The sequence below is a fragment of the Thermobia domestica genome, chromosome 8 (assembly GCF_964235325.1).
Source record: "Thermobia domestica chromosome 8, izTheDome1.hap1.1, whole genome shotgun sequence".
NCBI classification, from domain to species: domain Eukaryota; kingdom Metazoa; phylum Arthropoda; class Insecta; order Zygentoma; family Lepismatidae; genus Thermobia; species Thermobia domestica.
The window spans coordinates 95,727,548-95,751,169 of NC_137461.1; the positions used below are offsets into that span (position 1 = coordinate 95,727,548).

General features: G+C 35.8%; 1 protein-coding gene across 1 annotated transcript; it reads left to right on the forward strand.

The window, feature by feature from the left end:
• The first annotated feature begins 1,402 nt into the window (after positions 1 to 1,402).
• LOC145691790 (uncharacterized) lies at positions 1,403 to 23,256 on the forward strand. Its single transcript, XM_081767100.1, has 3 exons — positions 1,403 to 1,529; positions 18,501 to 18,935; positions 22,720 to 23,256. The coding sequence occupies exons 1-3, from the start codon at positions 1,472 to 1,474 to the stop codon at positions 23,166 to 23,168; spliced, it is 942 nt and encodes a 313-aa protein (XP_081623226.1). The 5' UTR covers positions 1,403 to 1,471; the 3' UTR covers positions 23,169 to 23,256.
• The last annotated feature ends 366 nt before the right edge of the window (positions 23,257 to 23,622 follow it).

Here is a 23,622-nt window from a genome sequence, read left to right on the forward strand (position 1 = left end):
AGAAACTGAACTACTGGAAAACCCACAAACACGATGTCATCCACCAGAGACTTGTATGCCTGGGATAGGACTAGAGATCCCTCCCACTACAAGAAACTGAACTACTGGAAAACCCACAAACACGATGTCATCCAACAGAGACTTGTATGCCTGGGATAGGACTAGAGATCCCTCGCACTACAAGAAACTGAACTACCGGAAAACCCACAAACACGATGTCATCCACCAGAGACTTTTATGCCTGGGATAGGACTAGAGATCCCTCGCACTACAAGAAACTGAACTACTGGAAAACCCACAAACACGATGTCATCCACCAGAGACTTTTATGCCTGGGATAGGACTAGAGATCCCTCGCACTACAAGAAACTGAACTACTGGAAAACCCACAAACACGATGTCATCCACCAGAGACTTGTATGCCTGGGATAGGACTAGAGATCCCTCGCACTACAAGAAACTGAACTACTGGAAAACCCACAAACACGATGTCATCCACCAGAGACTTGTATGCCTGGGATAGGACTAGAGATCCCTCGCACTACAAGAAACTGAACTACTGGAAAACCCACAAACACGATGTCATCCACCAGAGACTTGTATGCCTGGGATAGGACTAGAGATCCCTCGCACTACAAGAAACTGAACTACTGGAAAACCCGCAAACACGATGTCATCCACCAGAGACTTGTATGCCTGGGATAGGACTAGAGATCCCTCGCACTACAAGAAACTGAACTACTGGAAAACCCACAAACACGATGTCATCCACCAGAGACTTGTATGCCTGGGATAGGACTAGAGATCCCTCGCACTACAAGAAACTGAACTACTGGAAAACCCACAAACACGATGTCATCCACCAGAGACTTGTATGCCTGGGATAGGACTAGAGAACCCTCTCACGAAAAGAAACTGAACCACCGCCCCTATCTCTGATGACATGTTTCACGCTACTCAAAGAAGGAAAAAGCTTTTGTGAGCATTTCAGGTATAGGTAAATTTCGTTATAGTTTAAGCAAACCATGTAATTTAATTAGAGAATTTTATAAATGGAGAGAAACTTCAAAAGATGAATGATGTTTTACAAATCTTATTATCTTCCTCCACTTGAAGTGATGAGTTGATTAATTTTTTTTGAATGTATTTTTAGCACTTTACACAGAAAATCTTGTAAAGAAGATAAATCTTTTACTGTTTTTTTTCGGAGGGACAGGAGACAGAAGCTATCAGTAAGATAAAGAACACAGCATTAATGTGCATGATAAATGCATGTATATACACATGATAAGTCAACTTAAAAAAAATAAGTTTTGATAAAAATTAAAAGATTGTATATTTTCTACTTTTCAAAAATTAGATTATCAATTATCTTGACGTAAGTGATGTTTGAATAACAATAGCATTGTATATATTATACGGAATCAGAATTAAACATTTACAGTACTTGTGCAGAAACTGAGGGCAGATCATGATTGTACTCTGGGCTATTTCAGCTTTGCTATTGGCTACACACGGATCTAATGCCGGTAAGTTACTGATAAAAAAAAGAAATATTGTGTGGCTTTCAGATACTATGTTGTCTTCCATTGTCTTCCAATGTGGTATATCGTATTAGTAACAGAGCTCAATGTTATATTTAAATGGTTAAATCCAGGCACACCGTGATTCTATTCCCATCCACATATACACTTCTATTAAAATGGGGACACGGAGGTTCAGTGGTACAGAACTTACGTCTGGTGCATAAGATCGCTGGTTCGTTCCCTTGCCAAATAGCTTTATGCTGGACAACTTCGTTTCAGTGGGTTTTCTCGATGTACTCCAGTTTCCTTCCACATTCTCATTTCACCAATTTTACCATCATCATTCACTTGGCTTACAATCATTTCCCTTAGCCAAGGGGCATAATAGTGGAACGTTAAACTGAAATATCTAATTTTCATTTCATTCCACATATACTAAAATGCTATGTTTCTTTGTTTGTGGTCGATTCTTTTCAATAATGAGATTTCAGAAGATCTAGAAACGGTGTTCGATTCTGAAGTTTGCGTAGATTTACCAGTTCTCATTGATTTTTAAGGAAAAACATTCATTTATTTTTCTATACAACATTTTACATCCGTTTTGATCCCATACGATTAACATTGTCGCTTGGGTATTACTAAGGTTGATATCCTTACGTTAGGCAGCCAGTAGAAGAGCTACGTATAGCGGATTGATGGACATTGCAGGCGTATTATTTTAATCTGAATAGCAAATCCTATTGCATGCTGGCAACTTGAAGGGTCTGTGGAGCCACAACTCGGATATGGATTTATAAGAAAAAAATCAGTTTGACATCATCTATCACCTTTCCAAGTTTGCCATAAACTCACTATAATACATGCTACACTTATGTGTTTATCTACAGCAATTCACTCTATTTGTCAGTTCTTACAGCTTTCACTTGTGTCTGTAAAGAGACATGTACACCTTGTCTCAAAAAGGTTGAGCGCATTCTTTATTGGTGTTTTGAGGCAATAATTTTCTAAGTCCAGCTTCGGGTATCTTCGGGAAAAAGTAAGCCAGGTTCGAACCTCCAAGCCAGCCTTTGCAATCGGGAAAAAGTTTGCAGATGTGTTTTTCTTCTTTTAAATATAATAAGACTTGTTACCAAGTGTTTAAAAAAGCAACATTGATTGAAATACTTAATGATACAATATTTCGAAACCTTTTTTTTTTTTTTTTTTTTTTAATGTTAGCACATGCTTCTTTGTCATTTAGCTCTCCATACGTAATGGAACATTTAAATACGTTAAGGAATCTTTCCATATGTAAAAGAATGCTCAAAGTTAAGAAATAGAACATAATTATCGCCTGAGTACTAAAATAAAAGTCAAAGTAGAACAGAAACGGCGTTTGTAATGGATATGAATGTCATAATTATCTTGAGATCCGTTATACATCGCTAGAAGGTTGTGTTAGCTCATTGGTAAGCTGTCGGATTTCAAGTCATAAGGTTGAGGGTTCGAATCCCGTCTAGGCTAATCCTTTTTTTAAAATTATATTTTCCGCAATGCATGAAAAATTATATAAAATAATTACATTAGAATACATAAGTTGTGTATATATAACATAATCATTGCAGAACATAGTAATTATTATGTTTAAAATATAACATCTGAGATAATTTTCACAGTAGGTCGGTATTATATATGAGGATGTAAATACAAGTTAAGAAACTCGTTCAACAGCAAAATAAATCATGTAGTGTATTTATTTGCAGCTATTTGTCATATAGAGGGTAATTCTCAACATTCATAATACAGAATGTCATTTATGTTCTTGAAAAGTTATTCGATGCATAAACAGAAGGTATAAACAGAGAATCCAAAGTCGGAACGCTCGCAAAAAAAATTCATGAACCCCAAAGGTCACGTGAGCAGACTGGAATTGTCCTTATGAAGCATGCCACAGCAGAAAGTCTTTACATAGATTTTCAATTCAATTCCTGATATATGCTTTTGCAATGTGGAGGTGGTGATGCCTTGAGTCGCCCTCTCTCGCTCGCTCGCTCGCTCTCTATTTATACAGAATATAAAAGTGGATTTATGTGTGTATTTCAACATAATTCTGATATATCTAGAGCAATTTTAACTATATTTCTTACAGTCTGGAAAAAGAGTACTGTCGGGATAATATCAAAAATGCTAGAAACGGGTCGATATTAGTATCGAATCTATAGTTTCGTGGTCGCTTAGGTGAATAGTTCTACTTTCAATTCAAGTCCAATTAAGCTTTCATTAGCACCCAGGGTGGTTACGTAGCGACATAAAGATATCGAAATCATTCGATATTAGAATCGAATCGTAAGTTTTCAGCGCCGCTAACAGTGCAGCATTTCCCACTAGTCCACATTAGTCCACATTTCACATTAGTCCCATTGCCTAGAGGGCAACATATTTGCAGAGTGCAAAGTTTAAAACTTGAATAATATTTTAATTTTTTTCGTATGAAAAAGTTATAAATCAAGAGCAAATATACTATTTCACGAACAATCCTCTTTTACTATTCTAATATGTTTAATAATAGCGTAAGAAATCGAATAGTAATTCAGAACATGTTTCACAGTTGTTATTTTTTGTTACATAGTTGTAGCTGTAGCATGTAGTGAGTGGAATTTAACTGTAATAAATTCACTAATTAATCATATTCGAATTAAGTTTTATTTTTAAGTTCGGGATGAAGGGGTGGAGAAATATGTAGTTATTGGGGGCACCGAGCTTTTCTACATTTTACTTTCAAGATCTCCATTTTTCTTTTGTCATTTGTTCCTAATAAAAAAAAGTTCAGTCACTTTTGGATTGTCATAGGATAGTAGGAGTTGGATTTTGGGATGCAGCCTGTGAGATTCTAGAGGAGCTAACTGCTTGAAAAAATATTTTTGAATCATCTGTAACATATGAAATAAGGATATGTATCATAAAAAATTGAAAGTAACTATGTCTGCGTAATCATCACGGTCAAATTGCAAAGTCAAATGAATTGACGTTTGGTATATAATCAGGCTCCATTCCCAACTGGGAAGTTACCTTACGCGTGTCACTTTCATTATAATACATATCCTTAGGGGGAGTAGAAGTCCGAATTTTTGCGAAAAATTTAGTATCTTACAAGCCGTTCAACTGAGAGCTGAAATTCAACATATAACTCTTTATTAAAAATAAAGAAAATATGTCCTGGCATTTTTTAAAATTATCTTTTATGAGCGGGGGGACGGGGGTGCATTTTCTATATATTGGAAATTGGTAGTGGGTTGATTTGTAAAAATAATCGAAAACGATTGATATTAGTTGAAAAACAAATTGAGTAATGCAAACTAAAGTTCTTTTTGAATTTTATACCCACTGCTTTCTATTTATAATTGCTGAAGCTGGTGTTTAATGTATGGAGCGTTCCGAGCATAAGGCAATCAAGCCATAAAGTTAGAGAAAAATGGCCATAAAATTTGTATTCTAAACTTAATTACATGGGCATTTTCAATTAGTACGGCATGCTTAATTATATAGAAAATTAGTTTCTCTCTCTCTCTCTTTTTTTTTTTTTTTTTTTTTTTTTTTTTTACGTTGGTCTACTTTTCCTTGATTTGAAACTTTCAAATTTCACCCTATTTTCTACTGAAATGTGTCTGTAAGGCAACAAAGAAATAATTATATATGATAAATTTAAATTCATTTTAATTTGGAAGATGAGAAACACTTTGCCATTATATATCGTAAAGGTCAGACCCATCAGTATTGTAACAGAGAGGTGCTTGAGCCATTGACGGTAGAAATTCAAACTCCGATAAGTGATAATTTCACAGTCTTGTTTTATTACAAGTGTAACCTCTTTAGTCAATGGAGAGGAGGGCGTGGGCCATCGGTCAGAGTTGATGTCGATGGGTTTTGGTGGGTCGGAGTTGGTCGCAATGGTTCAGAGTGGTTCATAGTTGGTGGTGGGTCAGAGTGGATCACGATGGTTGATGGGTCAGAGTGGACCAATGGGGCATTTGGGTGGTGGGTGATAGTGGGTCATGGTGGGTCGTGGATCAAATTTTCATTGACCCACACCATCTCTGGTTAAAATTGTACTAAAGATAAGAGGCACCGAAGATGCATGTCGGCTATTATGCTCAAATTTTGCTCATGGATAGTACTCCACCAGGAAGCAATAAATCTGAAACGGTTCACGGTATCACCTTCTAGAACTCGAGATGTAGGGGTTTGTCTGATTGGCTAAATTAAGAAGTCAATGATTTATCCTTCAACAACTAAGCTTTTTATGATCGTTTCCGTGGGGAAGTCAGGAGAACACGTGCCTAGTAATCGTAATATTGATAGTTTGCGTCCACCCCGGGTATTTGTTTTGTGTTTTTTTGATTCATCTAAATATAAACAAATCACACATATAGGCATTTTGACATATTTTGGGAGAGTAATTTTGTGGTTCGTTGGCGTTTCATCGCGTCTCTGCTGCTGGTGGTAAAGTTTTCAAAATGGAACTTGGGCCACCACGGATCGTCGCTGCGGGGCCACCAATTTCTGGCGAGAGGTCAATAGTTGACCATCTGTAGTCCACCGACGCTTACAGCTTAGAGTAATGAATGATGTCTTTGCCTTGTAGAGTTCATGACTACCGACGTCGGCAGTCAACTAGCTTTTAGTATTCCTTTACTAACCATCTATTGTTCATGTTTGTACACGGTGTTGTCATAATAATAATAATAATAATAATAATAATAATAATAATAATAATAATAATAATAATAATAATAATAATAATTATTATTATTATTATTATTATTATTATTATTATTATTATTATTATTATTATTATTATTATTATTATTATTTGTAGTAATAGTAGTATAATTGATGATAGAATAATTATTGTCTATGTATTGTCTAGGTAGGACTACACACAGGATTTGGCTCGTTTTGGTTCGACTTGACTCTAATCCGAGTCGAGTTGGAAGATATTTTTCGCGCCGAGTCCAAGAGTAGACCTCAAAGATGTCTGTTTCGAGTCGAGTCGAGTTTCAAAGAAAAGTCGTTCGTGCCCATCCCTACTAATGAGAGCTTAATCGGAGTTAAGCGAAATTGAAAGTCTCACTATTTATCTAAGCGACCCCGAAAACTATGAATCTAATATCGATCATTTTCTAGCAATCTTTTATATGTATCCCCCTCCCATTCACCATAGGTAACCCGACAGCAATCTTTTTGAAACTATAAGAAATGTGGTTAAAATTACTCTAGACCAGTGGTTCTCAATCTAATTCCTATCACGATCCCCTTTTATCACACGCTCTTGCCAGCGACCCTTTTATAATTTGTTTTATAATAAGCTTGTGTGAGATTTTTAACATACCTATTTCTATAATAGTAGAATCCATTTTTTTGTTTATAGTGAACAGTGCCATGGAAAATCAGTGCCCGGGGCGAGAGTATAGTACGATGTCACCGTATATATGAGTGACGTCGACAGACTAGCTACGAAGCGCCACCATGGTTGGCACGAAGCTCAATAACATTTTCAAAATAAACCCTACCTTTCCTTAATTTTGAGCACATTTTATTACGTTTTTCCTTCTATTTTACACATGAACACATGTACTTTCCTAACATGAGTAACACACTTCCTCCGAAATGTGTGGCCCCTTTTTTCGGCGCCCGGCACGGACAGTGGATACAGTAACTGTAATATCTATATTCCCAATGACGAAGGTGCTGGTTCAAGATGGATGTTAAACTCCTTCATTGAAGAGGCCATTAACGTATCCGATCTAAGCCCACAACTTCTTGACCAAATAATAGAATGATCATGCGACAAGTCTTTGCAACTGGTTTTTTGTAACGAAGACTTGGACAAGTTCTGTCTGATGAGGAGAGAAGAATATCCTGGTCTGGGGATTGCTGCTTTAAAAGTAATAATTCCATTTGCTATATCGTACTTGTGCGAAAGTGTGTTTTTTTTATGGTAAACATTAAAACAAAGATAAGAAATCGCTTATCAGTTGAAAATGGTTTGATAATGTTCGTCATGAAGATTGAACCGGACATTGCTGCACTAGTGAAATTACACCATGCTTAGGTATCTCATTAGGTTTTAATTTTAATTGTATTTCAATGTGCAGGTTTTGTTGCATGTGTATTTTTCTAGTATTTCTATATACAGTTCTCATTAGTTTTATATCATACCTCTTTGATTTAAATTCATTTTTAAACAACTCTACTAACTAACTAACTCTATGGCCTATGGAACCCGGAGGTTCAATGCCGCGTTCACAAAAGCTCTACACTGACTTCTATCCTTAGCCAATTGGATCCAGTTTCTACTTTGTATTCTTATCTCAGCGAGATCCATCTTAATATTGTCCTCCCATCTGCGCCTAGGTCTTCCTAATGGTCGTTTTCCGATTGGTCTTCCAGTCAAGATTTTGAAAGCGTTTCTACTTTCTTCCATTCTAGCTACATGACCTGCCCACCTAAGCCTTCTAGACTTGACGACCCTAACAATGTTGGGTAAACCGTATAAATTATGTAGTTCCTCGTTATGAAGTTTCCGCCATTCCCCATTCCCGTTCCTCTTGGGTCCGAATATTCGTCTAAGGATCTTGTTCTCAAATACTTTCAGTCTATGTTCTTCCCTCAGAGTAAGCGACCATGTTTCGCAACCATACAGAACAACAGGCATGATTATCGTTTTGTATATTTTAAGCTTCAAATTTCTCGACAGAATTCGCGACGACAAGAGACTTTGAACCGAATAGTAACACGAATTCTACACCCTTTGAAAATGTTCAGTAGACTTATTTTTTATTGTTCTTTACAGTGTGTATAAAAAATAAAAGTATGCTTATCAGAACAAAATTAAAAATAATATTTAAAAATAATTTCTGGTATTAGATTCTAACTATATTTATCTCTTCCGCCTATCTTCGCGATCCCCTAGGGGCCGCGACTCCCAGGTTGAGAAACCCTGCTCTAGGCATACATGAGTTATGTTGGAACATACATACATACACTTTTATGTGTATAAATGCAGATAAGAGAGAGTTGAGAGAGAGCGATTAAGGAATTGCCGCTCTCAATCTCTTCACTTTACTTTTGCGATTCGCGAATTTCTTGCGTGACAGTTTGGGGCTAGCTAGTTTTTTGTCTTGGACCACGATCCGATTTTCGATATGCTCTACCTAAATGCTGTAATGCGAATATTGAGAAGTTATCTGCGATGAAAGTAGCTGCAAATAAATACATTACATAACTTATTTATTGCTATTACACGATTTTTTAAATTTGTATTCAATATTCACACATAACACACCGACGTTCTGTCAATACCTCAGATGTTATATTTTAAAGATAAGAATTACTTATGTCGTGAAATGATATGAATATATATATTCAACTGATATATACAACTGATGATATGAATATATATATTCAACTGATATATACAACTGATGAATTGTAATGTAACTATTTTACATAATTTTCATGCATTGAGGAAAGTAGAATATCATAAAAGAATTTCACCTGAACGGGTATCGAACTCACGATTTAAGCGCTCGGTGGTGTACCACTGAGCTAATATGACCGCTTTTCGGAAGCTGCTTCTGAAATATAACTGAGCTCATACGTAAATGCTCTTTTCCGTATGGAAATCACAATGACGAAACGAGAGTGTGAATACATAGTCTCGAAATATTGTATCATTAAGTATTTCAATGTTACTTTTTTCTACACTTAATACCATTTCAACATGTCTTATTATATTTAACAGAAGGAAAAACATATCTGTACATCGTTTCCCGATTACTAAGGTTGGCTTTGGAGGTTCGAACCAGCAGCTTTAGTTTACTGTTTTCCGAAGATACCCGAAGTTGGACTTCGAAAGTGTTTGTCTCAAAACAGCTATCATCATATCGCTCAATCTGTTTGGTATATGGTATATGTTTTTATACGTGTAAAGTCAGTATAACAATTCATTCTTTAAACAGCTTTTCGTATGTATTAATATTCCTTTATAAAAACTGTTTTTAATATTATTATTACGGCGCACCATTTTCAGATTTCTTTCGCGAGTCGTTGACCAAGTCGTTCCCCACCAGCGTTCCCAGACTCACAGCTCGGAATTATTCCAAAACCTGATCGAACTTATGCTAGATTCGGTCAAATTATGCTAGATCCTCATAATTACTAATTCAGGAGTTTAAAAAAACGAAGTTGAGATACGATAACGTAACTTAAAATACACAGAGAGCAAGAATGCATGGATAGAACTCAATACTTCACGCACCAAAATTTTAACTCAACTAAATTAATGCAGTCGTTGCCAGATTCAATGGCGTATATGTCGTATAAATGAATGCAAAGTTTTTGTTTACATATTTTGAAAGAAAATTACTTCGCAGCATAAGCGGAGTTGGGAATCGTCTGCTGGGGGGGGGACAGATTTTTGGTCGGTCTCGGAGCTGTCATTTCAGGAATAAATATGATCATGAAGTCAGAAATAAAGATGGTGAAGTTGCCAAAAGTTGGGGGGAGAATGGCCCCCATAGCTGCGCCCATGCGTCGGAGTTAAAGGATTAGAAAACTCTGGGTGGAGCCACAAAAAAGCCCAAAGACGTTTCGAACTTACTTCGAAAAATAAGACTGCCTGTATGGTTTACCGACTGTGTGAATCAATGGAAGAGGATACATTTCTGCCGTTCTTTTTCTTCCCACGACCAACTTCTTTCTCATCTCCAGGTTTTACGGCTTTTTGATAAACTTGCTGAAATTGTGCTAGATTTGGGCAGGATGCTAAAAGCAAGATGCTAGATGCTAGAGACATGCAAATTATGCTAGATCTAGCATCATTATCTACGCTGTTCCCCACAATAGGCGTGTCGTGCAAGTAACCAATCACACGTCAGGTACTAGCTTTTACCTATTGCTTCCTTCTCACAGCTCAGAACATTGGTAACTATGGATAGACGTACAGCAGTAATTACTTTATGGGAGTTGGAAGGTTATTCTGCAACTGCAGCTAGCAGGCGAGTAGGTGTCCCGGCCTCTACAGGAAGGCGATGGATTCGGAAATATGGTGCTACAGGTCAGACTGATAATTTACGATCTCCTGGTCGTCCGCATGTGTCAACCGAAGCCCAAGATGCGAGATTAGTAAACGAAGCCCGGTTAGACCCACTAAGGACGTCTAGACAGCTAAGGGAAGTTTCTCTCTTTCCTGGTAGTAAGCATACAGCTCTGCGAAGGCTTCGTCATGCTGGGTTACGTGGCCGTGTTGCTGCCGTGAAGGAAAAACTCTCAGGCGACCACAAAATTTACCGTCTCGCGTTTGCACAGGCGAATGTGGGTCTCAATTGGGAAAACGTAGTTTTCTCAGATGAATCCATATTCACAACATCAAAGGAGGGACGCCGTTTTGTGTATCGTCCGAGAGGCACCCGATATAACCATGGATATGTGGCTGCTTGCAATCGCAGTGGCCATGTATCTATTTTATGTTGGGGTTGGATTTCCAGTCGCGGAGCAGGACAGCTTCATAGAATTGAAGGACATCTGGACAATGCTCAGTACTTAGACATTATCAGTAATATCAAGGTGCTATCTGTACGAGTATTTCAGCCTGATGGTGTAATTCAGTTCCAGCAATACCAGTCGCCAATACATACTTCCCGCGTGATTCAGGAATGGTTCGCAGGGCACCCTGAGATTGATTTAATCGACTGGCCGCTCGTGGAGCAGACCTCAATCTCATGGAAAATATGTGGGCAGAAGTGAAGCGTACTCTAAGGGAAAGTTGGCCTGAGGCAGATCCACCAAGAACTCAGGATGACCTGTGGCATCTTGTTTCCGAAGCATGGCTGGAGGTAGGGGAAGGAGATAGATTTGTCACCCATGTAATAGATTCCATGCCCAGAAGAATGGAGCGTGTAATAAATTCAGAAGGGTCTTGGACACAATATTAATGTCCCCGCCTTAACTCCCGAAAACAGCCCTTTTCAGGGCTACCTAAACGCTTCTGAAAATATTTCTAGAAGTAAACCACTCCTTGTATCCGATTTCTGTGCAATCCTACCAACAAAAGAATGATAATTAGCTGTAGGCTTTGAACTCAAGACCTCTTTATTGGCAAGTCCGTACTCTACCAGTGAGCTAACATGAACACGCAAACCCAATCTGAAGAAACACGATTTTCAATTTCTGGTATTCGATGACAATGATGCTCATATACTTGGCAAATGTTGTATTCAACTTGGGATATTCCGCAACACACACACACACACACACATAAACAAAGCGAAAGAGAGAGAGAGAGAGAGAGAGAGAGAGATGAATATACAAAAGCATATTCAACGTATTCGAATGAGACTCTAAGTAACGACATTCCGTTCTAAAGAGAATTTGTGTTTCTTCCCGTGACGTTAAGGGGATCGGGAAAAGTTATGTGTCTTGAAGCAGGATACGACTTTGGATACTCTGTTTATACACTTTCTATATCCGTAGGAATATATTGTATTTCACGAATGTAAATGACATGCTGTAATGAGAATATTGAGAAGTTACATCTATATGACAAATAGATGCAAATAAATACACTACATGATTTATTTTGCTGTTGAACGAGTTTCTTAACTTGTATTTACATCCTCATATATAATACCGACCTACTGTGAAAATTATCTCAGATGTTATATTTTAAACATAATAATTACTATGTTCTGCAATGATTATGTTATATATACACAACTTATGTATTCTAATGTAATTATTTTATATAATTTTTCATGCATTGCGGAAAATATAATTTTAAAAAAAGGATTAGCCTAGACGGGATTCGAACCCTCAACCTTACGACTTGAAATCCGACAGCTTACCAATGAGCTAACACAACCTTCTAGCGATGTATAACGGATCTCAAGATAATTATGACATTCATATCCATTACAAACGCCGTTTCTGTTCTACTTTGACTTTTATTTTAGTACTCAGGCGATAATTATGTTCTATTTCTTAACTTTGAGCATTCTTTTACATATGGAAAGATTCCTTAACGTATTTAAATGTTCCATTACGTATGGAGAGCTAAATGACAAAGAAGCATGTGCTAACATTAAAAAAAAAAAAAAAAAGGTTTCGAAATATTGTATCATTAAGTATTTCAATCAATGTTGCTTTTTTAAACACTTGGTAACAAGTCCTATTATATTTAAAAGAAGAAAAACACATCTGCAAACTTTTTCCCGATTGCAAAGGCTGGCTTGGAGGTTCGAACCTGGCTTACTTTTTCCCGAAGATACCCGAAGCTGGACTTAGAAAATTTTTGCCTCAAAACACCAATAAAGAATGCGCTCAACCTTTTTGAGACAAGGTGTACAAATACTATGAGGAAAGGAAATAGGAAGGAGGTTCATGCTCATATTAGAATGATGCGCTGAATAGGTAGCGCAGGATCAGCTGGTTTCAATTGTGCTTTTTACATGCATTCAGCATATCAACCAGTGTAGAGGCACGTAGAAAAATACATGATAACATTTTGGCAGCGTCATCATCTTGGCATTGTGGCCTATATATTATGCTTGCGATTGTGCTAAAATGTAAATAATGAAGACAGTTTCCTGAATAAGAACAAATGAGGCAATGCATTAAAGGTATTTGGATTAACCTGGCAACATTGTTGGTGCATTTCCACTAACGAGAGTAATAAAATAGAGTGAAAATCCTGCGATTTGCACTATATTCTAATAAATAAAAACTATGACGCGTGAACTAAAAGTTAAATTTAAGAGATTACAATATATCTGAAGTCGGTAGAATTGTTGAAAGAGTTTATTCTATGATATTGCTTAGAATTCAACGTCCCTTTCCAGCAAAGAGGGAAAGATGCGATTGGACGTATACTTCAAGTGAGATTGAACCACGGCTTGTTTTTTTTTTTTCATAGACTTAGAACTTGTTAGGAATCTTACTCGGTTAGTTTGCCAAGAATGGCCACATAGAAAAACAGGAAGACGAAGAAATTCAAATTTAACAAATATTTGCAAAAGAAAAAAAAAAAAACTTCTGTTATCATGAGGGCTCCTGAGATACATTCTAAACTCTCATCTTTCCCCCCTTAAAATATCCATTTTAATGAAAATAAAAACCAAGTGCTAACCATGTCCGGAACGGTTAAGCCGTTTTCCCGTGATTACGAGACAAGTAACGTCAGTTTGAATGATAAAAAGAAAATATCGTACTTTCTTCCCTTAGAAGGAAAATTTTCGAAAACTATGGAACACATATCCAATTGTAATAAGAAATTTTATAGCGAGTTTTATATTCCTAACTTGACGGCCCTCCAGCTTGGGGGTTTGGGTACGGCTAACTACTATCGCATACTGTTAAAAAAAAAAAAAAAAAAAAAAAAAAGCGCTTGTTTAGAAACATTCACAGAAGCCTCGGACCAGGACTGATAACTTGGCACGACCTCAGCAAAATAAAATGGACATGAGATTTGGAACATGGAATATTAGTAATCTTTATAGGGCAGGCGCGTTAAAATCGAATGAGTTAGAGAAATACAGGATGGACCTAGTAGGAGTTCAGGTTGGTTGCTATGATGCGGTGCAAACACGTAAGAATATTTGAGAAATTTCTCTCCTATTCTTTGAATCTCGGCATGAATAAAATGAAGGGGATTCAGTCCACAGTGCTGTAAGCATATCTATTAAGCACTGTGGTAGTATTTTTGTACCTTTGCAACTTGAACTGAACTGATTGTTAAACTGGCAAGGAGCAAGAACCCATATACCGTTCATTGTGTTGACAGAAGCGATTTACGAAACTTTAGATCTCTGTTCCAATGTCTTCATATTCTGTCAGGTAGACGTAACAAAAATGGAGATCTAATCAATTGGACGGAAATGCGCGAAGTAAAAGTGCACAAATACTCTCCAAACTGCATTCAGTTTAAGACAAGTCATTTGGAGGACACTTACATAACTATTCCCCTGAAAAGACTTGCAGATTGAATCCACCAGATAGAATTTCCTACTTTGCAACCTTCTGAAAAATTATCTCCAGAGAAGTACGAGGACTCGTTATCATTGTGTCCAGGCCAAACTCCAATCATTCGAAACCCTGAACATGTTCAATTTTACAGAAACTTACCATATTCGCCATTCTTGTCAAGTGCGATATCCAAGCACGCAATTTGCAATTACTTTGCAAGATTTTAATTTCTGGTAATGACAACTTGATAGCATTATTTTATGCTTTAGTTAGTACGCTCTTAATGTGTTTCTTGTGTGTTCTCAGGTATTTCGTTTTACCTTCAAAACTCTCGGGAAGCGTTTGTTAAATTGTTTTGTGTAATAAACACGAACTTTTTCGATAAAAGTGCAATATATTCAGATTGTTCATCTATTAATGTAGTTCTCAGTATAAAAAATATGCGTCGTATCTTTCATACAAGAGAGGATTATCATCATCACAAACTGTCGTATCTTTTCCCCACCGAATTTTACACAAGGTTTTACAGACAAATTTCATAAAACTTTTTACACTGATTTCTTATGATTTAAGTTATAACTTGGTAAATTTTCACTTCTTCGGTAAAATAGATTTTGCGTTATGGCTGTTCTAAGTTGTGTAAAAAACTAAAAATCGCTCTCCTGAAAGGTTTAGAAAACTGAGATACGACAGTTTGTGACGCTGTCGACGTTATAGTGCATGTTATAAAAGTATTGTTTTTAATAAAAATATCTACGGTTATTATTTACTTTTTAAGTCTTCATATTGAATATCCTGCAATCAATTCTTTACTCTTTACTTTTTTAACTTAAAAAGTATTACTTATAGAAGGCAAAATAGTCCTAACTTCCTCTTTAGAACTGCACATGAAGGTCTCAAACCAACATTGAATCACTGTTCTACCTATTGAAATAATGCTTAATTAACTGGAGTTGCTATTCTTATACTCAATCTAAATATATTTGAAATAACTTAATGAATGTTGGGAGTATGTTTAGCAGAAGGGGTCCAGAAGCACGTAAAAACACAAAATTTATAGGAGAAATGGATGATGCATGTACTTAGACGTAACATAACATAACCAAATCTAACCTAACCTAACATAAACTAACCTAAGCTAACCTGAACTAACCTAAACTAACCTTATATTACTAGAAATAAGCGAAATTCTATCATTTTTTGGAAAATTATGCTGGGCACCTATACTAACAATATAAACTAACCTAAGCTAACCTAAACTGACCTAACCTAACCTAAACTAACATAATGGGAACAGAAATTACCCAAATCGTAACATATTTTTAGAAAAATTAGCTGGACCCCTTCTGCTAAACATAGGCCAAATGCTACAGTAAAATGATAAACTTCCTGCGTAGAACTCAAATAATATATTGTTTTCGAGCTCACGTATCTGTACAAAATTTTCAGAGCTCTACTTGGTATGAAAGTGCGTAAAATTTAAGTTGCAGAAAATTGATTGTTACAATCAAACAGAATAGTAATATATCGCTAATAATAAACTGATTTCAAACTTTTTAGAAATTGTATGAAAAATATTAGAGAATTTAAAAAATGATCAATGGAGATGTAACGCCTCGTCATAAGCATTATCATTGATATGCTCCGTACCACTATCATAACACAACCAAGAATCCATATCAATAGCTCTCTATCTACAAAGTTATTAATAATCCACACTATCCTATACAACAGCCAGCAAATTCTACCGGTAAACTATTACGGAAACTCTGATTCACTTCTATACTTTTATTTGTAAAAGTACCGCTAATACTAGCTCTTGTTCTATAACCATAGTGGTGGTTTTATAATAGGAGTGTCGCAGCCATAAGCCATGTCGACTATTACTCTATAATTGCTAATTAGTAAGAAATTGTTTTAAAACAAAACTATTATACACTTAATTGTCATGATCGCAACTGAAGTTGCAATCAAAATAGCGCAGGATAGAGCCCGAAGTCGCTCGTGTTTATCAGTTTGTCATATAGCTTAACTTTTTGTGATGATGAAAGTTAGTGTCACTAGAAATGTCCACACTCGTTAAAGTTCGTAACAAACATAAAATGAACTAAAAATAACACTTGTAAAAAACATAATGTTGTATCAAACTGGAGTTCGAGACAGTGCTGTTTATCACGAGACGCCATTTTGCCCCAAACTCCAAACGCCAATACTAAACAGAAAACAAAGCAAAGAACAGAAAACAAGTTCGGTTCCTTTTCTTTTCCAATTCTCGCAATGCATGTGCTTGATTCGTAGCATTTTTAGCCTCTAATCAAACAGTAGGTTTGCATAAAAAAATTAACCCTTTGGGGATCCTGGCATTTTGGGCTATTTTTTAGACTTTCAGTCAAGCAGCCACTGCATCGTCACTATTTATCCTAGGATCATGGTTCATACCTCATTCTCTTCAGAATAGAGCTGGCTTTCAAATGGTACTACTTGTATACCCATACCATATACCAGGAGAGAGAAAATTGATGTCGAAGGGAAAATTTTGAGGGGATTTTTTTGTCCAAATTTGGGCCCCCCTGCCCCCTTCCTGTGTAAACGTAGAGACCTCAAAAAATCTGATAAATAGTACTTGGTAAACTAAATGTGTGTACCAAATTTCAAGTTTCTATCTTGAATAGTAAGGGCGGGAGAAATTTTATGAAAAATTCCCACAATGCCCCAAAGTACCACAAAACACTATGATCTCAGGGAAAAAATTTCCTGAGACATCCCTAATTACCCTAGGGTCATGTTTCGCCCATCATTCTCTTCAGAACAGAACTGCCTTTCAGACGGTATGACTCACGTGTCTCTATCATGTATGTAAAGGGGAAAAATCCCGAAGAAAGGGATTTTTGGGTCTAAAAATCCCTTTTTTCAACTTTTGCCCCTCTGGACCCCCCTTTTTTACGCAGAAATCGGAAAAAAACTTCTGGTAAATACTACTTGGCGGACTGAATGTTTGTGCAAAATTTCAATTTTCTACGTGAAAAAATAGGCCCGCCAGAAAAAATTTCCCTACCATGCCCCACTTTTACCCTATACAGAAGTATATTTGGATAAAAATTCACTGAGACAACCCTAATTACCCTAGAATAATAATTCGACCGTCGTTCTCTTCAGAATGGAACTGCCTTTCAGACGGTATGACTCACGTGGTCCTATCATGTATGTGAGGTGGGAAAATGACGGAAAACGGGATTTTTGGGGTAAAAATATCCCTTTTCTAACCCTTTGCCCCTCTGGTTCCCCCCTGTTTTAACACTGACATCGGAACAAAAAATCTGGTAAATACTACTCGGTGGACTGAATGTTTGTGCAAAATTTCAATCTTCTACGTGAAAAAAGAAGCCCGCCAAAAAATAATGAACATAGGGTTCATAAGGGAAAATTTCTATTTCAAAATTATGACGTAATCACCTCCTCTGTCTGGACGCAGGACGGTCTGAAACCATACGCAATGTCTTCTACAATGTATCTGGACTTGAAAAACAAAAACAAAAACAAAAAAAAAAAAAAACGACGAAAAAGCTCAAATAGAAGAGGAATAATGCAATGTACGATGAAAAATGCGTATCGTACAAAATGTACGATAAGATCCCCAAAGGGTTAATGATCGAAATTCACAAGAATAACACATATAAAGTACTCTATTTTTGGATCTGGTTACGTGGCTATTAAATAATGAATGTATGTGACTTCTGTATATACAATCATTTGTCATATTGTCTTAGACCATTCTATTACATTATAACATATTTACACTGCGTTACATTGTAAATTTCGAGTGTTGTAGATGTGCTGTAGAGCAAAGTAAATTATAAAATTTTAGTAATCGGACTTTTTTTTTTTAAAAAAAAGTTAAAAACAGCATTTTGCTATTTTTATGTTATAATGATGTAAATACTGTAGTAATAACTATGCTTATTTTTTCTCTTGCAGATCCAATTAAATGTTTACACTTCACCGTTACAAGCGATACGTATGAATGGTATGAAGAACTTAGACCTTCCGACATAATATTTAATGTGAAAACTGGATACGATGCTATAGTTAGGCTTTACATAGACAATCCACCAACACCAGGATTAAATTACTACGAAATAAAAATTGGTACAAATAAAGATACCGAAGCCAGTATTACAAACATGGGCCACCCTACTTCGAGAACAATTACTAAAGGGAATTTTTTGAATGAAGAAGTATTCGAGACTTTTTGGATTCGCAAGGAATCTGGTTTCTTGCAAGTAGGCAAATTTGGTGACCCTTTACCATTTATGGAACTTAATGACCCAAATATAATACCTGTTAACTACTTCACGTTTAGCAGCACTGGGAATAATTTAGCCTTCTGGGAATATTGTCCGGATGGACAGAGTAAGTGTATTAGAAACTAATTAGCCTTTGGCTACAATAATTTATATATTAAAATGGTAGGTTTATATGTTTGTGGTCAAGAAAAACCTCTATGTTTGTGGACGTTTATATGTTTGTAGACTTTTGTATGTTTGTGTACGTTTATATGTTTATGGACGTTTATGTGCTTGTGACCAATTATTTTGACAGTGATATCTCGGAAACCACAAGCTCTAGAAATATGTCATTTTCACTGATCGATTGAATCAGTTCTAATTGAATATTTTTTAAAAGACCATTATTTCTTTATATCATTATTAGGGGTACACTGAAAGTGTTGAAATTTTAAAAAGTAAAGCATCATATCCAACGAGTTATACATTCCAACGCCACACATGTCTATACGGAGTTAGTATATCTCTCTGGAATTTGTTTCATGGCCAAATGATAATGAAAAACGAAGGATAACCATTTCTCCAGTCTAAGATGAATTTTTATTGTTTGAAGTGCTTTGCCTAATGAACACCATATATCACTGACATTATAATTAACGGTGTGTGCAATGTATTTGCTTATTACATACTGCATGCAAGAAGAAAGGAAACATTGGTCATACATGAATTAGAAACTCCAACCGGAAGTAGGCTCAAATCTTGCAAACTGTGCGAGATATTAAAAGAATAATCGAAAAATCTTCCCTTTATGATAACCCTTCCCGATTTTATCAAGACGTCCTTCACTTGTATCTGTAAAGGGTCATGTACAGATGTTGTGAGGAATAACAAGGAGATTCATGCTCATATATGAATGATGCCCTGTGTAGAGAGCGTAGGTTCAGCTAGTTACAATATAAAAAATTAAGCTGAGGTAAGACTATGTAGAATTATCAATACTACATTGAACGTTTCAAATGGTTAGCATAATTTGAAAGCATGTTACCTCGATTCACCCCAATCCGCGTTTCGTCTAATCGATTACCTCATAACAGATAAATTATAAGATGTGTATTCACTATTTTAGGTAAAAAAAAAAAAAAAAAAAATAGGGCAGATGATGAAAAGAATAGCGAAAATGAAAATGAATGAAAATTTAAAAAGAAAATTACCTATTATTGAAGAATTTAGTACTTGATATATAACTGTAGTATATATGATTGAGATTGAGATTGATATTGTATTAATCCCCAGTCAATATGTTTTATTTTGATTACCTATATTTTTGATTTTTGAAAGGTTCAACCTGCATCAGCTAAATTAAAGAAAAATGAGAAAGTAATTAGATTTTCTTTCAATGAGGCCTACTTCTATTTCCCATAACTTTATGTAATGTAAATTAACAAACACCAAATTAATAATATATGATAAGTAAAAAGTTAATTCAATAAGTAAAGAAGGAAATTAAATATCTCACTAATATAATCGTCTCGATCAATACAATATGACTCGAAAATAGACTTATTGCAATGTAAAACCTGAGAAGTTAATTAACAATTGAGCTCCGAGAAAATGCTGCAACAAGAATTTTAGGAATGATCAAAAATGGACCAAAAGATTGCGAACTTGGCCAAGAAGTTTAATAATGATTTAAAAAATGCATCAAAAGATTGCGAACTTTGCTAATAATTAGTTTTTGGATCAGAGGCCACAAAAGTTTGGAACTTCCTCTAAATCGAGTTTTCGTATTTTTTTTAAGGTATAAGCACATCAGTTAAGTGATAGTTTGGGTTTGTCTTCACTACATGTAGTTTTCGAGATACGAGGCGTACAAGAAAATTTTTGATTGAATGAAATATATTGGATTTTTTGGATCAGGGGCCACAACATTTTTGAACGGTCCCTGAATCGAGTTTTCATATATATATATATATTTACGGAATAAGCACATCATAGCGAGTAAATTGTTAGTTTTGGCTACACTCTACGTAGTTCTCAAAATATGAGGCGTGCAAGAAAATGTTTGATTGAATGAAATATATTGATTTTTTGCATCAGGGACCACAACATTTTTGAACTGCTCCTAATCGAGCTTTCATTTTTTTTTTTTTTACGGAATAAGCACATCATACTGAGTAAATTATTATTTTTTGTTTGGCTACTCTGTATGTAGTTCTCGAGATATGAGGCCTACAAGAAAATTTTTGCTTGAAATATATTGGATCTTTTGATCCAAAAATTTGCAATTTCGAAAAAAAACTCGATTTCTGCAATCCTTTTATTGTCCACAATTTTAGGCAAAAGTATGATTAGGCAAAACAAGGAACCTTATTTCGTCTAAAATGGCGGATACTAATTTTAGTATTTGTCTGTCAAATCTGTATAACGTAATTCATTAAACCAAACGATGCTAGATTCTCTGATAGCAGTGCTTAAACACAATTGCATATTATAAGAAGCATCGCTATTATTCTATCTTTTCCATCACTTATTCACTTTAGCAGTTCAATCGGATATTGCGATGTTGCCTGCACGTTACAATGACAATCTAAATTTCAATAATACTCAAGTGGAAAAGTTTTTGCCCACAGTTTCCAAGGAAATCATTAATATTGTTCGTTTTATTTGTGAAACCTTTGCAATTGTCATTATGAGTGTTTTTTCTTAATGAGTTTTTCACTTCTTGAGTTAAAACCGCAAGTGGAGTTCAAAGTAAACACATAATCCCTAGAAATACATATTAAAGTCACCAACTCATTTGTTATCTTCATTCTTTCAACTACCAATTCATTACCATCCCGACCATTATCTACACAAGGCATATCAACTATGGAATGGCTGTGTTGCCCAGGTATTCGGTTGCACATTCATATTCTTCTGATATGACTCTCTGTCATCTTATAGTTGAAAAGAATATATCCTTAGCTAAATTTTGTTTCTTTCAAATGAACTGCAAGATAACATCTCATCTGTACGGTTCATATTTTGTTTCTTTGACTGCCGTTTGACGTAACGTTTTACATTTTTAGCTCCCGCCGTAAACATACGGAAGCTTATATTTTCATTCCAGGTGTATGTGTGTGGTACTTTATTTATCGGTAACTGCTGGCAGGATCTGCCCAAATTTGGTGGGTAAATAGCCCATGGCCCAACGAATAAAGAATGCTATGTTTGATGGCTGGGCTCTGTTCGGCTTCATTCGCCTTGTGTATGGTACTTTTTTCTCGGTAACTACTGGCCGGTTCTGAACCAAATTTGGTGGGCAGATAACCCATGAAACAAAATAAAAATTGCTTTTATTTATTTATTTATTTATTTATTTATTTACTTTTGGCCAGGTTCGACTAGCGACAGACTCGGCTCAACTCGCCTTTTATGAGATACTTTATTTCTTGGTAACTACTTGCCGAATCTGAACGAAATTCGGTAGGTAATAAGCTCGTCATCTAAGGAATAAACATCGCTATATTTGGCAATCAGGCTCGGCCAGAGATAGTTTTGCATGTGATACTTTATTTCTTAGTAATAACTGAGCAGATCTTAACTAAATTTGATAGACAAATAGTCCATCATCTAAGGAATAAAAATCGCTATATTTGGTAGTCAGACTCGGCCAGGAACACTTTTGTAAATGGTACTTTATTTCTTCGTAATTACTGGCCGGGTCTGAACGAAATTCGATAAAAAATAGCCCATCATCGCGAAAAATCGCTATATTTTGTGGCCAGGCTTAGTTCGACAACAGAGGCTATGTTTCACAACTTTGCACCCCGGGAGCTTCTGAGTTCGTTCGCTTTGCCTTGTTATTACTTTATTTATCTACATTTTCCTTCACAAAATATTATTAATGATGTCTTTTACTTTTTTTACAGTATGCGACGAAATAACTACAATTGGTAGCATGGAAAGTGTTGTATACGGTATGGCACCTGTGCCCGGTACAAACGCCACACTAACAGATTTTCAAGTATTACTTGGAGCTCCTGCGCAAACTGTAAACATATTATTATCTGAAAGAAGCTACCCAAAACCATCTGAAATTGGCTACCGCGTTGAAATCAAGTTGGGATCTACAACTAACATCTACAGAGGCAACAAACTGCTAAGTGAAACGTCAACACCCGGCATTATTTCTAACACACAACTGACATCTCTTTGGCTTTCAGCTGACGGTGGTGAGATAAAAATTGGATTACGTGATTCAAAAGTACCATTTGCTTCAGCAAAGGATGAATTTCCTCTAAATGTTATGTATTATTCGTTTTCTGGAGGAAGCAATGAAAATCCTTCAATTTGGTTCGTTAACTGCAATCCTGCGTAGAACTTATTCCATTATCTATTTATAAATCTAATGTAAACTGTAATAATTTAAGCCATTGTAAATATAATAAAATAAAGTTGTAAAAATATACTAGTTATTTATATGTGTCGTATTCGATTAACACCACCTTTACGTATAAAATTTCATGTAACAGTATGGAAATATTATGTACTGGAGTAACATTTAGAGCAATTACTTGGCGTGTTTACTGCACAAGGGAATTAAATTTACTTTCGGTCATTTAGGCTATATTTCCTTTTAGAGTTTAAACGATTCATGTCCATAAATTGTAAACAACTCTAATAATGTTAAAAAAAGGAGTATTGACTTCTCATGTAGTTTGTCTCTTTTTCTCACAACGTTAGTAATCAGACTTGATTCCCTTGTGCTCTGAATACTCCATTTCTGTGAAGTGAACTGTATGCTCTATAACGTCACAGCTTTGTGCTCGCCT